A 14,003-nucleotide genomic window follows, 5' to 3' on the forward strand; every position below is an offset into this window, starting at 1 on the left:
CCTGGCATACAATTTACCATATGTTGAGAGAATTCAAGAGCCTAATTAAGACACTAAGCACCTGCTCTCAGGGAGTGGAGGGAGGAGAACTTGCTTGGTGCTACAGGTTTAGTTTAGGAAAAGAGGTGAGGCCGAGAACACAGCTGGGAGTGATATGGTCTAAAGGTACAGTCGCTGAATTTGTTTTAATGAAAGTGGTTGCTATTTTTCTAAATTTAATAACCAAGTCCACTTAAGCTTTAGACTAGTTAGGTACTTTGGGCTCAGGAAAACTGCATCAGTGTCAAAATTTAAAGCTGAATTTAGAAAACAAATCTGGTAACATTTTATGTAAAATTATACTAGGTGGACAACTTAAAGTGTATATTAAAAAGTCCAGAAATGGGGGCCACTGCTGTGGCCTAACAGCATCCCATATGAGCACCAGTTCATGTCCCGGCTGCTCCCTGCTGATGGCCTGGGAAAAGCAGTGGGAGACCCACGTGAAGGTCCTGGCCCAGCACTGGCTGTTGCAGCCGTCTGGGGGCGTGAACCACTAGAGGGAAGATGTCTCTCCTCTACCTGTGACTTTCAAATAAAAAATTTTGTAGTTACTTTTTTTATTAATCCAATAATATTGCTTTTTCTTGCCATTTATAGATAATGGCTTTTTAGATACATGTACCAAGAACATGAGCTAGACATAAAAAATGTGGTTGTGCAAAGCCTACTCTTCCCTTATTGAACTCAGTGAGCCCGGGTTTTCCTGTACTGCTGCAGCTCCCCTCCTGAGGCAGTCGAAAGTAAAAAAAACTCCAAGTTACCGTTTCCTTTGTGTCTGGTTCTTTCTCTTGAAGATCTGAGTACTCGTGATAGAGCTGTTTTAAATTAGATAGGAAATCTGCTGCCGTCCTCAGGGATGACTTTCTCTCCTTAAGTTCGTCGTATTTTGTTTGTAGCTGTATCAGCTGGGGCTCTAACCTAGCGCGAAAAGAAGTACACCGGGTGAAGGATGGAACACCAGGGTGGTGGCTGCTCCGTCTACCTTCAGCTCTGACAGCAGGAATGCATGAAAGGCTCCGGGTTTCAATTTGAAATGTAGGAGAAAGGCAGCTTTCAGCCTCGCAGATGAGCCGCTGGGGCCAGCTGCGTCAGCTCTCAGAGAGAACTTGGATCTTATAGACAAAGGGAATAGAAAAAGAGTTTTATTTTGTTACATAAAAAAATGCTAACTAAACTCTTGTCTACTATGATGTCACAACATAAGTCCTGTAAGCTGTCCTTTACAGTGGACAAGTGCAGCGTTTTGTTAGACTCACTACTGAGCTGGCAGAATTGGGGTCTGACAGCGAATCCTAGCTCCCCCACTTCTGTGGGGTTTGACTGTTGGTATGTTACCTCTCCGTGCCTAGTTTTCCCAACGTAAAGTTAAAACAATAATCTACCTCTCCAGTAGAAAAGGAACTAAAGAAGTGTGTTTTTAAAATATGTAATGAAGCCTTATCACCAGAGATAATAACCTCCCTCAGTGATGACAGGGATGATCAAAGGGTGAAATCAGGAAAGCGCCCCGCACCCAGGGGACTGCTAGATGTAGGCTGTCGTATTACCTTGGCTGTTCTTAGCTGTAGCCTGGGCCAGCACCTGTCTGTAGTCTAAATTTGGAAACCAAAGGACTAGACAACCAATTCTCCCTCTTCAACTCCTGCGACAGTACTTTGTGCTTCACTGTCTTGTCTACCGGCCTTTCTCAGCTGTCGTACACCTTCAGAGCAGACAGCCTCCCTGGTACTGCTTTACTATCACACTCCCAGCTCACGCAACAGGTACAGAAGAGCAGGAAGAAACACTTGCAGGCTGCTCTGGGCTCCAGTCTTTGCAACCAGACCCCGGCTGGCCAGTTCTGGGAATGTGGATTCACATGAGTGCCACCCACGGTGTTTGTGTTTCACCAACACAAACTGCCAACATTTATACAGCACTTAACCATGTGCCATCCCCATGAAGCACTTCTCACAACACCCAATGGTCTGTTAGATAGCATTACGCCTTTATACTAAAGAGGGAATGGAGTTATTAACAGGTTAAGTGACTTGGCTAAAGTTGCACGGGCAGTGAGGGGCCGAGCCTGGATTCAAAGCCAGGCAGTCTAACTGCATTAATTTATGCATGAATTTAATTGGGGTGCCACTCAGGCCACAGCTGAGAGAAGTCGGGACATCAGCGGCAAATCCTCCCTTGCTAATGGGGGCTACAGCGACGTAGCATAACCTGCCCTCACTGAGCATCCAAATTCAAAGATAACCTGGAGTTTTCGTATGGCACAGCAGCAAGTATTAACTTGGGTTCCTTGAGGTATGTTCTGTCACAGGACTGTTGCTATCTTACCGAAGCAGTTCATCCTGGACTTCAACCAAACGCTGCCTTTTCTTCTTGATATCTGCAATCACCTAAGTAAGAGTAATTTCTTTGTTAATTTTGTGATGTGTACTGCCAGGAAAAGAGGGAACCTTGGAATAGTGTGGGTGGGGGATCTACTTCAGGATGATCTGGAGAAGGTGAGGGGCCAGATCCTCAGTAGATCCCATGAGCTAGACAGATGTGATCTTGCAGGACAGTGTTGTGATCTGTTTTGTATTTTTTTTTTTTTTGACAGGCAGAGTGGACAGTGAGAGAGAGAGACAGAGAGAAAGGTCTTCCTTTGCTGTTGGTTCACCCTCCAATGGCCGCTGCAGCCGGCACACCGCACTGATCCGATGGTAGGAGCCAGGTGCTTCTCCTGGTCTCCCATGGGGTGCAGGGCCCAAGGGCTTGGGCCATCCTCCACTGCACTCCCTGGCCACAGCAGAGAGCTGGCCTGGAAGAGGGGCAACCGGGACAGAATCCAGCATGCCGGCGCCGCAAGGCGGAGGACCAGCCTAATGAGCCGTGGCGCCAGCCTCTGTTTTGTATTTTTAAAACTATTTCAATAAGTTTTCTTATCTCAGAGGTCTCATTAGTCACTACCTAATACTCTGCTGTTGGACATCCATAAACAATGTAGAAATGACCAAAATGAGATTACAGTTGAAAGAAAAAAAGATGTGTAATTGCCAGAAGACAAATGTATATTTCTCAAGGTCATTTCTGTTACCAATGCAGAGGAACAGTGACTTTGCACTCCTGGATTCGTGGAAGTTTGGTGGTGCAACCTCTGAGGTCATTCGGTCCATTCATTCACAAACAAGCAAAGGGGAATCCCGTGTTCACTGGCTTGTTTCCCACTGCTGCCTACTGAGGGGGCAGAGCCAGGACTACAGGTGAGGTCTTAGGACTCCTAACCTGGTGTTCTTCCCGGCTGCCCTTTTGCCTTAGACAGTGCTCTAAAAGGTTTTGCTTTTTGACACCCACAAAAGCAATAAATGTACATTACTCAACATGTACCCATATAAGGGACCATTTTGGACGTTGATAGCCATTTTTAGACCAACTGAGACATCTTTCAAAAAGATTTAATAGCACTTCCTTGAACATCAACCAAATAAGAGTCTAAAAAGATAAAAATTCTTACACAAAATTCTAAAGGCAGCAAACCCCAAAGTCAGGTCCTAACCACCTGTGTTAGTATCGTGTAGTCACATCACCCTAATTGCTGACGTCACTTACCTTCGCGTTCTTCCTTTTCAGGTTTTTCAACATCTGGGCTTCTTTAAGCTGTATGAAACGAAAGATAATTCCTGTGCATTTCCCAAGATTAATCATTTTGACATAGGTTACATTTAATTTAAAAATAGCATGTAAAATATGAGTAGTGCTAATGACTTTATTACCATATTGCCAGAAAATGCAAGCTTTTCTATGCTAACAGCATACTGCCTCAGGATAAGCTGAAAAACCTTAGGCCAAGAAATTTGTCAGTGAGCTTACCATTTTGATGAGTTCTTCTTTAATATTACAATGAAATTTATTGATGGCTTCTTTACAAATTTTAGATTCTATTCTTTCTCTGTAGAGGAGTTAAAAAAAGGGATCAAATTAGGTATCATGAAGGATTTTGAAATGTGTTTCTCCGGCTTAGCATATGTAATATACATGCACAACTTGGCATGTACCATTTAAAAAAATTTAAGATGTAATATTCAGCCTGTGGTACTTTCTCAGACAATCTAGGAAACATGTCTCAGCAAAGAAAATGACCAGAAGTGCCCTTCACCAACGGATGGGCAAGCCAGAGAGTGGTCGTGCCCACGCTCACACTGTTAAGCAACCCTGCGGTGAGAACCACATCTGATGGCTCACCCCAGTGACCCAGGGACCCTCTTCAAATCACCTTAGCTGGACTACCTCCTTCCTCTTAGAACCATTAACTTAACGACTTTGGGGTTTAACATGCTGCATGAGTTTAGAGGCAAATCATACTCAAACCAGAACACGTGAGCTCCTATATTCAATTTATTTAATTTCTTCTCCAATTTTTACTATTAGTCTCCTGCTTACTTTGGGTTTCCTTTGCTTCTGTACCTGGATTGCTAAGATGAGTTAGATGACTGATGCACTGCTTTCCTGGCATCCCATATTTTTCACTTTAGTTCAAACACATTTAGTTTTCTGTTAAGATTTCTTCTTTGACATACATGTTCTTTATAAGTATGTTGTGGCCGGCGCCGCAGCTCACTAGGCTAATCCTCAGCCTGCGGCGCCGGCACACCGGGTTCTAGTCCCGGTTCAGGGCGCTGGATTCTGTCCTGGTTGCCCCTCTTCCAGGCCAGCTCTCTGCTGTGGCCCGGGAGTGCAGTGGAGGATGGCCCAAGTGCTTGGGCCCTGCACCCCATGGGAGACCAGGAGAAGCACCTGGCTCCTGCCATCGGATCAGCACGCTGCGCCGGCCGCAGTGGCCATTGGAGGGTGAACCAACGGCAAAGGAAGACCTTTCTGTCTACTCTGTCAAAAAAAAAAAAAAAAAAAAAAAAAAAAAAAAAGTATGTTGTTTAATTGCCAAGTATTTAAAAATTTTTTTCCAGCTATCTGTCTGCAACCAGACACTGTAAGATTTCTATTATTTTACATTTCTTAGGGTTGTGTTTTTTATGGCCTAGATTGTGATCTGTCTTGACAAATATTCCTTGTGATCTTGAGAAGAATGTGTATTCTGTGTTGCTGAAGTAGCCTGCAGTCTATAGCTATCCATAATAGGTTGAACACCCCTCATCTAAAAACCCAGCATCCAAAACGCTCTGAAATCCAAAATGCTGAGTGCCAACATTACACTCAGTTTTGGATTCTTGGATTAAAGACACTCAACCAATTAAGTGTGCAGGTATTCCAAAATCTGAAAAGCTCAGAAATCAAACATTTTCAGTCCCAAACACTTCAGATAAAGGACACTCAGCTTGTACAGTGTTTCTTATCTCTGGCATTTGTTTTACTGTTTGAATTTAGAACTCTTGGGAGCAGGGGTTTGATGCAGTGGTGAAGCTATTGCTTGGGCGGCCCATAGCCCACATCAGCGTGCCTGGTTTGAGTTCCAGCTCTGCTTCGATTCTAGCTCCCTGCTGACTTGCACCCCTGGAGGCGGCAGGTGGTGGCTCAGTGTTGGGTCCCTGCCAGCCATGTGGGGGACCCGGACTGACTTCCTGGCTCCTGGATTTGGCCTGGCCCAGCCTCGGCTATTGTAGGCATTTGGGGAGTGAACCACAGTAGATGGAAGAAATCAGTATCTCTCTTCCACCCCTTCCCTCTCCCTTTCAAATAAAATGAAAAAAAAAATTAAACAATAATTTGTATCTCTCTGCTGTATCACTCATTTTCTCCAAAGGTACAAATGGTCATGAAGCACCTGAAAAGACACGCAACACTAACACGAGGGGAATGCAGACAGGTCTACATGGCACTCTACTCACTGGGATGACTACTGTAAACACCACCAGAACACAGGTGTTGGCAGGAATGCGGAGAAAGAGACACAAATAACTGGAAGGACATTCCATGCTTATTGACTAGAAAACTTAATACACAGATTCGCTGCACCTCCTATCAAAACTCCAGTGACATTTTTTGCAGCACTAGAAAAAATCCTAAAATTCATGTGACTATCAAAAGACTCCAGAAAGCCAAAACAATCTTAAGAAAGCTGCAGGCCTCATACTTTCTGATTTAGAAACATATTACAAAGCTACAGTAGTCAAAACAGGATGGCACTGGAATACAGACAGAAACACAGACCAATAAGACTGCATAGCAAATCCAGAAACAAACTTTCACGTACACTGGGGGCTTCTGATCATCAGTGTGGTGCCAGCACTACATAATGGGGAAGGCAGGCTCTTCAGCAAGGGGTGTTAGAAAATCTGCAGGTCCACCTGTAAAATAAGTGAAGCTGGCCCTTACCTTACACTATGCATACTTCAAAATGCACTCAGAATGCATTAAAGACTAAAACAGTAACATCCTAAGTGGAAAAAATAGGGATTGCATGTCACATCAACACACAGATAACAAAAGCAAGAACAGACAAATGGAGCTGCATCCGTTTAAAGCTTCTATTTGCCTTAAAAAGGAAATTCTGACAACATGGCCACCACGTGGATTAACCCTGAGGACAGACGCGTGAAATAAGCTAATTACAAAGGGACGCATATGAGGGGTCTTCAGAAGGTTTGTGGAAAATGGATTTTAGGGCAAAACTATGCATGGGTTTCAAAATTTTGTGCACCAAAATAACTATCTTTTAATTCCATTTTGTTTTTAAGTACCCTCAAATGTATGATCCCACTTATGAGTTACACAGAGTAGTCAAGTCTGCAGAACAAAGTAGAAGAGTGCTTGCTAGGGGCTGGTGAGAAGGGGATAGTTTAATGGACACAGGTTTGGGCTTGACCAGATGAACAGTGTCTAGAGCGGGGTCCACAACAGTGACAATCTACTTCACACTGCCGACCTGTGCACTTACAAATGCTTAAGATGGCAAGTTTTATGACGTCATGTTATCACAGGTACAAATTATACGTCCTATCTTGTGAAGAAGAATTTCTAATTTAATATAGATACCAAATTTTCAGATGTGAAAAAAATTTTTTTGGCCAGCACTATGACTCAATAGGCTAATCCTCCACCTGTGGCGCTGGCACACTGGGTTCTAGTCCCGGTCGGGGCACTGGATTCTGTCCCGGTTGCCCCTCTTCCAGGCCAGCTCTGTGCTGTGGCCAGGGATTGCAGTGGAGGATGGCCCAAGTCCTTGGGCCCTGCACCCCATGGGAGACCAGGAGAAGCACCTGGCTCCTACCATCGGATCAGCGCGGTGCGCCGGCCACAGCAGCCATTGGGGGATGAACCAACAGAAAAGGAAGACCTTTCTCTCTCTCTCTCTCTCTCACTGTCCACTCTGCCTGTCAAAAAAAAAATTTTTTTTTTAATAAGAAAAACGGGCCAGGCCTCTCTGCTGCGGTTCATTCTAATGATGATAAACTGATGGATTCTATCAGCCACAAGGTGACAGTCTACACAGGATGCTCAGACACAGCTCTTTCAAGTTTAGTGCCTTAAAAAACCTGGCCACTTCATGCAGACCTAGTTATGGAGTATCCTAAGAATGTGTGATGTCTGCATTTCATGACATACTTCCTTGCTTATACACACTGACATACTGCTTACAACGAGCGAGTCTGTTGACAAGCAAAAAAAAATTGTTCAGGCTTGTCACGTGTATTACAAATAGCAGACCCCCAAACAGGTGTTTATTTGGAAAGTGGGAAGTGTTCCACGTGGCTGAGAACCTAGAGGTTGCAAAAACACAAGATCAGTGATTTCACAGGAATTGTTTGATGCAACAAAAAACAATGTTGTTTTGTAATTTTAAAAGTCTGTGAAAAATGCAAGTGAAGTATTCTTTATCCAAACTGCCGGGGACCAGAAGCATTTTGTATTGCAATTGTTTTGGATTTTGGAGTATGTGCATATACATAATGACACTTCTTGGGGCTGGGACTCAAGTCTAAACATGAAAATTCATTTATATTTCATATACACCTGAAACACATGGCTTAAAGATAATTTTATGCGACATTTTAAGTATGTGTTCTGACTGCAGTCTGTCACATGAGGTCAGGTGTGGAATGTTCCACTGTGGCTTCATGTTGGTGCTCAGTTTCAGATTTTCAAGCATTTTAGGTCCTGGATTTTCCAATCTGTCCCTTTCCTAAGTCACTTCCCAAGAACTTAATATGCTAAGGGTAGGCATTTATTTATTATTTTCAAGACTGTTTTTATTTATTTGAGAGGTAGAGTTACAGGCAGTGAGAAGGAGAAAGAAACAGGTCTTCCTTCCCGTTGGTTCACTCCCCAATGGCCACAATGGCTGGAACTGCACTGATCTGAAGCCAGAAACCAGGAGCTTCTTCTGGGTCTCCCATGTGGGTGCAGGGACCCAAGGACCTGGGCCATCCTCCACTGCTTTCCCAGGCCACAGCAGAGAGCTGGACTGGAAGAGGGGCAACCAGGACTCGAACCAGTGCCCAAATGGGATGCCGGTGCTGCAGGCGGAAAATTAACCTACTGTGCCATGGCGCTGGCCCCAAGGGTAGGCATTTCTTTAGCCCAATGATTGAGACACCCACATCCCATATCAGAGCTCCTAGGTTGGATAACTGGCCCTCATTCCCGATTCCAGCTTCCTGCTAATTCAGACCCTGGGAAGCAGTGCTGGTGGCTCAGGTAACTTGGCTCCTGCCATCAGGTGGGAGACCTGGATTGAGTTCCTTCCTCCTGGCTTCGGCCCAGCCCAGGCCCAGCCCCAGCCATTGTAGGCATTTGCGGAGTGAACCAGCAGATGGATGCTCCCTCTATCCCTCAAACAAATAAATAAAAATTTAAAATATACTAAAAGGTAAATTAACAAGGCCAGTTTCCCTAAAATATCCCAAGTCTATAGTAAGTCTTTAGGTGATTTATGAATGAGAAAAGGATAACAAAAGCCAGTGTTGGTGCGTTAAGAGAACCAGTTTTAACAGCAAACTGGCTCTGGATTATAGAGCAGAGAAGAAAAAACCAGGCTCTCCTCACAGTGACACTGCTGAGTTCTAGTGTGACAGACCCGCCCCACGCCACATCAATGCGGGTGAACCCCAGAGGGGAACCGCCACAGAACCAGACAAGGCTGTGAACCCCAAGGGGAGGGATTCTGAAAGGGGAAAGGTGAGAGCTGAGGCTGTGGCTGGCTATTGAGGGCCGGCTCCTGTGTCTTCCCCACCGTCCCCGCACACACGGCCTCCCAGACACCTGTCACTGGCAGGGATTCGACCCTGTCTCCTGGTCCTCAGGACTAAAGGCAGCCCCGGGCCTGTGAGGCCTGGGGAATAGTGGGGAGACTGACCTTGGGCAGCTGTTTCCTCACCTTTCCCAGGGAGTGACCTACCCTCCTGGCACTGCTCTCTGCGGGGCCTGGGGTGACGGCCAAGCGACTGGGCTTCCCGCTCCCCGGCCCTGCCGCCTCCATCCCTGGCACTCCTGTCTCCTGACAAGCTCCCAGGCCAGAGAAGCAACGCCAGAGCAGCACAACTGCTCCCAGAGGAAAACCCCTAGGAGAGCTGATTCCATCAAATGGATTTTAGACAGTATTCCCAGGATGCTAACCAGGAACGACGCGAACTGAAGGCACAAAAAAGAACCAAGCAGAAATAGATATAAAAACCAAAACAGTGCAACAAACAACAAATGGGATAAATGGCTGCATGCATGCGTGCATCTAAGAAATACATTAGCAGACCTTCCCACTTCTAAGTCAGGAAAAACAAAGGATAGTCAGAAGCTGTCAGCCCACCGAGGCCCCCCCCCGATGAAACGGCACAGAGCGTTCACCTGGAGCCTCGTGGGCTGCTTGCTGCGGGGAAAGCCCCCGCACCTGCTGAGACAATATGCTGAGCCACGTGCCTTTCTGCACGCCCCCCAGACACCCTACCAGGGTCCGTGTGGTGCCTGCACCTCTCCAACAAGCCACTTGGAAAGGGACTGCCTGTTGCCCAAACGATGAAGCCTGGCTTCAGGCCCCCACCCTCCGGCCTGGGAAGGATTCACAGTTCTAGATGCCACCAAGAACTTTCGCGATCCCTGCAAGGAGGTCAGAACTATCAACAACAACAGGACCTGAAAGACATGGCTTCCCTCCTTCCGGACTTCCGGACGAGTGACGGGGGTCAGGACTGGTAGAGAAAGTAACCGCAGATGTGAGGGAAGCAGCAAGAGCAGAGACTTGCAAGCGGAGCCTGAAGACGCGACCCAACGGCTGCGCTCTCATGGCCAAACCTGGCAGACAGGAGCTGCCGCTCGGGCTGAACAGAGAAAGGGGCTTCTCCCGATGGCCCCCGCACCTGCTCAAGAGGCTGTGACGCGGCTGACGTGACAACAGGAGACTGAGACCGTGCATGGACATCGCTGGGAAAGCAGAGAGAATGTCAGGACCGATCAAAGTGCTGCCCACCAGCATCTCATGCCCCAGAGAGCGCTTTCAGGGAAAGAAGAGTCGACCAGTGCAGCAAACTCCGTTTTTGCCTTATTTGAAGAAATTGTCAAAGCCACTCAGCATCTACCACCCTGATCATTCAGCAGCTGTCAACCTCGGGGCCAGATCCCTCCACCAGCAAAAACAGCATGACTCACTGAGAGAGATCATTACCAGTTTTCAGCAATACAATGTTTTTAATTAAGTTATATATATATATATTTTAGACACAAAGCTATTATATGCCTAAAAGCCTACAGTATAGTATAAATGTAACTTCCAAATGTGCTGGGAAACCAAAAATTCGTGACTCTATTGTGGCATTTGCTTTACTGCAGTGGTCTGGAAGCAAACCTGCGATCTGTCTTAGGTACGCCTGTGATACGAATGTCACGTCTGGCAAATGCTAGCAAAAGAAAGCTAGTGATGCATATCAGTATTAGCTAAAATAGATATTAAGACAAAACAGCATTTCTAGCAATGGAGGTCACCATTACTTGATGATAAATGTCTCATTTATAAGGCAGAGCAATTTAAAGCATGATGTTCCTAATAAAATGGTCTCTAAATATATACAGCACAAATACCAGGAAAAACTGAGTAATTACTGGTTCCATCCAGATGCAATAATTAAACTCCCCAGATCTAGTATTCAGAGATTCCGCACGGATTACGTGCTAGGCCATAAAGAAAGCCTCAACATTTCAAGTCAGTATCACCAGACCATCAGGATCTTTGACGACGACAGTTAAGGTAGAGTTCATACAAAAATATAAATTAAAAAGCCACATATTTCGACATATAAAAACATATTGCTAGTGACTCACAGGATTAAGGAAAATCATAACAAAAATATCTAAGATGTAAGAATAATGAGAAGACATACAAAAGCCCACTAAGCAACAGTCGTACCTGAAGGGGAATCAGTCGTGTATGCACTAGAACATCAAGACTTACTTATGCTCCCGGATTGCTTTCTCACATGCAGACAAAACAATATCCAACTCCATGAGGTCACTCTTCTTTTTTCCTTCTAGACACCAAATATGCACGCTGTCAGAAATACCTAGAATATCAAGACAAGTCAACTTGAACATGCTGATTGTTCGTATTTGGCTCTAGAGACAGAGTTCTGAAAGCTTGAAACAAAAACAGTGCCTCCCATCGGGTAAAGGCAGCTCTGGCTGAAGAATCCTATGGGAGGCGCCATCCTCACTGCTTCCTGCCCACTGCTTCCCTCACAAACCCCGTCTGTATGCTCACTCTCTTCCTGCCGTCTCTTTGGTTCTCCCATTTCTGCTGAAGCAACCAAAAGCTCTGCTGCCCTTTATCTTGTGTGTAGCTGTCCAACACCACTCCCGATAAAGTCCTTGTCGGCAAGGACAGTATTTTGTGAACTTTAATCCCTCCGTTAACTGGCCACTTGCAGAATACATGATTACTCGGTGCATTGTTTTAAAATGTTACTGTAATATTCTGTAGTAGGATTCTGAAGACCTACAGTTCTACTTTGAGCTTTTATTTATTTTACTTTTATTTAATGAATATAAATTTCCAAAGTACAGCTTATGGATTACAATGGCTCCCCCCCATAACTTCCCTCCCACCTGCAACCCTCCCCTTTCCCGCTCCATCTCCCCTTCAGTTTACATCAAGATTCATTTTCAATTCTCTTTATATATAGAGTATCAGTTTAGCATATATTAAGTAAAGATTTCGACAGTTTGCACCCACATAGAAACACAAAGTGAAAAATACTGTTTGAGTACTGGGGCCCTGAGTTGTCATGTCCACACCTCCATGTAGGACAACTGTGTCCCTCTAATTTGCGTGGAGTTTCCTCTGCTGTTTTCTCCCTAACTCTTCCCTGAGATTGTAGTCTCTCACCTTTTTTTATTTTAAACTATCTTTCCCTAGACTAGACCAGGAAGCTCCCTCCCAATTCTGCCATCTTGAAACCTCCAAAAGGTACTATATATTTTTTTAAACAAAACACAGTATCTCAAGATCTTATTAGTCCAAATAAAATCTTCCTTAAGCTCTAAGGAACAGATTAACAAAAATTATGAAGAACCATTATATCCAATCTGTCTTTACTTATTTAACATTTTTATCTTGGCACCAGAATTATGAGTTATATTCTATACACAAGAACACTTGCCTGTGAAATATGGAGGTGCACAACCTTGAGATCACTGAGCAGCTAGAGAAAGAGAACATTAACATGGGAAGCAGCCAGTGGGCCCCCACCTGCACGCATCTCCCTGCCAACCTGCAGGTTACCACTATTCAGAAGTCTGTTTATCACTGTATCAGTCCTGATTTTATGCTACAGGCACATACATATTCCTAAACAAGAGTTCAGTTTACATTTTTGACTTTTTTATATTTATGCCAGCAAAAGTTTTAATTTTCTATTTCATTGCAAAAGTATATTACAATTTACCTATCAATTCTACCATGACTGACTGCTTTCAGGATTTTTTTTTTTTTTTAAACAGGCAGAGTGGACAGTGAGAAAGAGAGACAGAGAGAAAGCTCTTCCTTTGCCGTTGGTTTGCGCTGCGGCCGGAAACCGTGCCTATCTGAAGGCAGGAGCCAGGTGCCTCTCCTGGTCTCCCATGGGGTGCAGGGCCCAAGGACTTGGGCCATCCTCCACTGCCTTCCCGGGCAACAGCAGATAGCTGGCCTGGAAGAGGGGCAACCGGGACAGAATCCGGTGCCCCGACTGGGACTAGAACCCGGTGTGCCAGCGCCGCTAGGTGGAGGATTAGCCTACTGAGCCGTGGCGCCAGCACTGCTATCAGGATTTTAATAGCACAAAAAATAATGCTACGAACACTCATAAATACGTTTCACAAGGAATTTCTTTAGGAAATGTATCACAGGCACCAGCCAGGTCTCTGACTTTGTGTATTTTCAACATTACCGAAGTTGCCAAAATGGTTTTCAAAATTGTTACCATAGCTTTCTACCTGCAGTGGGTAAGGATTCCCACTGCCCATAACCTCATTCCCTGAAGAATTAACTATCTGCCAATGCAGCCTTGGGGCAGAGGACTTTGTCTTTTAATTAAACTTGTTGCTAAAAGGATTAAAGTTGTGGCAGAGCCTTCCCAAGGTCAGAAAAAGGAAAAGGGAGGCATCTGTCCTGGGAATGAAGTGTGGCTGCTACCTGCCTGCCTGTGAATGCTTCCGCTGCAGTCCCGACCTGCTTCTATGGACCACTTCAGGTCCTGCTTGCTAGTACACAGCAATGCTGTTAACCCTTGCAGACAGCTACAGCTCAGTATGTGCGTGGGAGGAAAAATGTATACACGCCCAGTACTGCATCAATTCCTGTGGCTGCCATGTAACATCACAATATCCAATCCAATGTAGGCATGGAACCAAGTAAGGGAGACAAAGAGGCTAAAGCCATATCTAAGGAAACAGCCCTCTTTGTTCTGGGCTTAGGCTTTTAGATAAGAAATCCCACCTGGGCCTTATGCTGGCATAAATAATAAAAAGACTACTTCCTACTAAAGGCCTTGGTGTCTTGTCTCTGTGCACGA

At 45.1% G+C, this 14,003-nt stretch overlaps 2 protein-coding genes across 25 annotated transcripts in view; both read right to left on the bottom strand.

Annotated features, from left to right (window-relative positions):
• The window catches only part of LOC127485275 (MAP/microtubule affinity-regulating kinase 4), a 165,381-nt gene that overhangs the window by 115,996 nt on the left and 35,382 nt on the right, over positions 1-14,003 (bottom strand). The window lies entirely within an intron of this gene.
• LOC127482610 (centromere protein U) overlaps positions 1-14,003 on the bottom strand; it is a 49,113-nt gene that overhangs the window by 5,156 nt on the left and 29,954 nt on the right. For 10 of the 13 annotated variants that reach the window (XM_051828094.2, XM_070067775.1, XM_070067773.1 and 7 more), the window contains 5 exons: positions 11,408-11,516; positions 3,886-3,964; positions 3,625-3,672; positions 2,368-2,429; positions 804-960 (listed from right to left, as the gene is read on the bottom strand). In XM_051828094.2, coding sequence (XP_051684054.2) covers positions 804-960; positions 2,368-2,429; positions 3,625-3,672; positions 3,886-3,964; positions 11,408-11,516 — 455 coding nt within the window. Of the gene's footprint in view, positions 1-803; positions 961-2,284; positions 2,430-3,624; positions 3,673-3,885; positions 3,965-11,407; positions 11,517-14,003 lie in introns of those variants that run through there. The other 3 variants (XM_070067776.1, XM_070067785.1, XR_011386010.1) reach the window with 2 other exon arrangements.

This window comes from Oryctolagus cuniculus, unplaced genomic scaffold (assembly GCF_964237555.1).
Source record: "Oryctolagus cuniculus unplaced genomic scaffold, mOryCun1.1 SCAFFOLD_105, whole genome shotgun sequence".
Taxonomy (NCBI): domain Eukaryota; kingdom Metazoa; phylum Chordata; class Mammalia; order Lagomorpha; family Leporidae; genus Oryctolagus; species Oryctolagus cuniculus.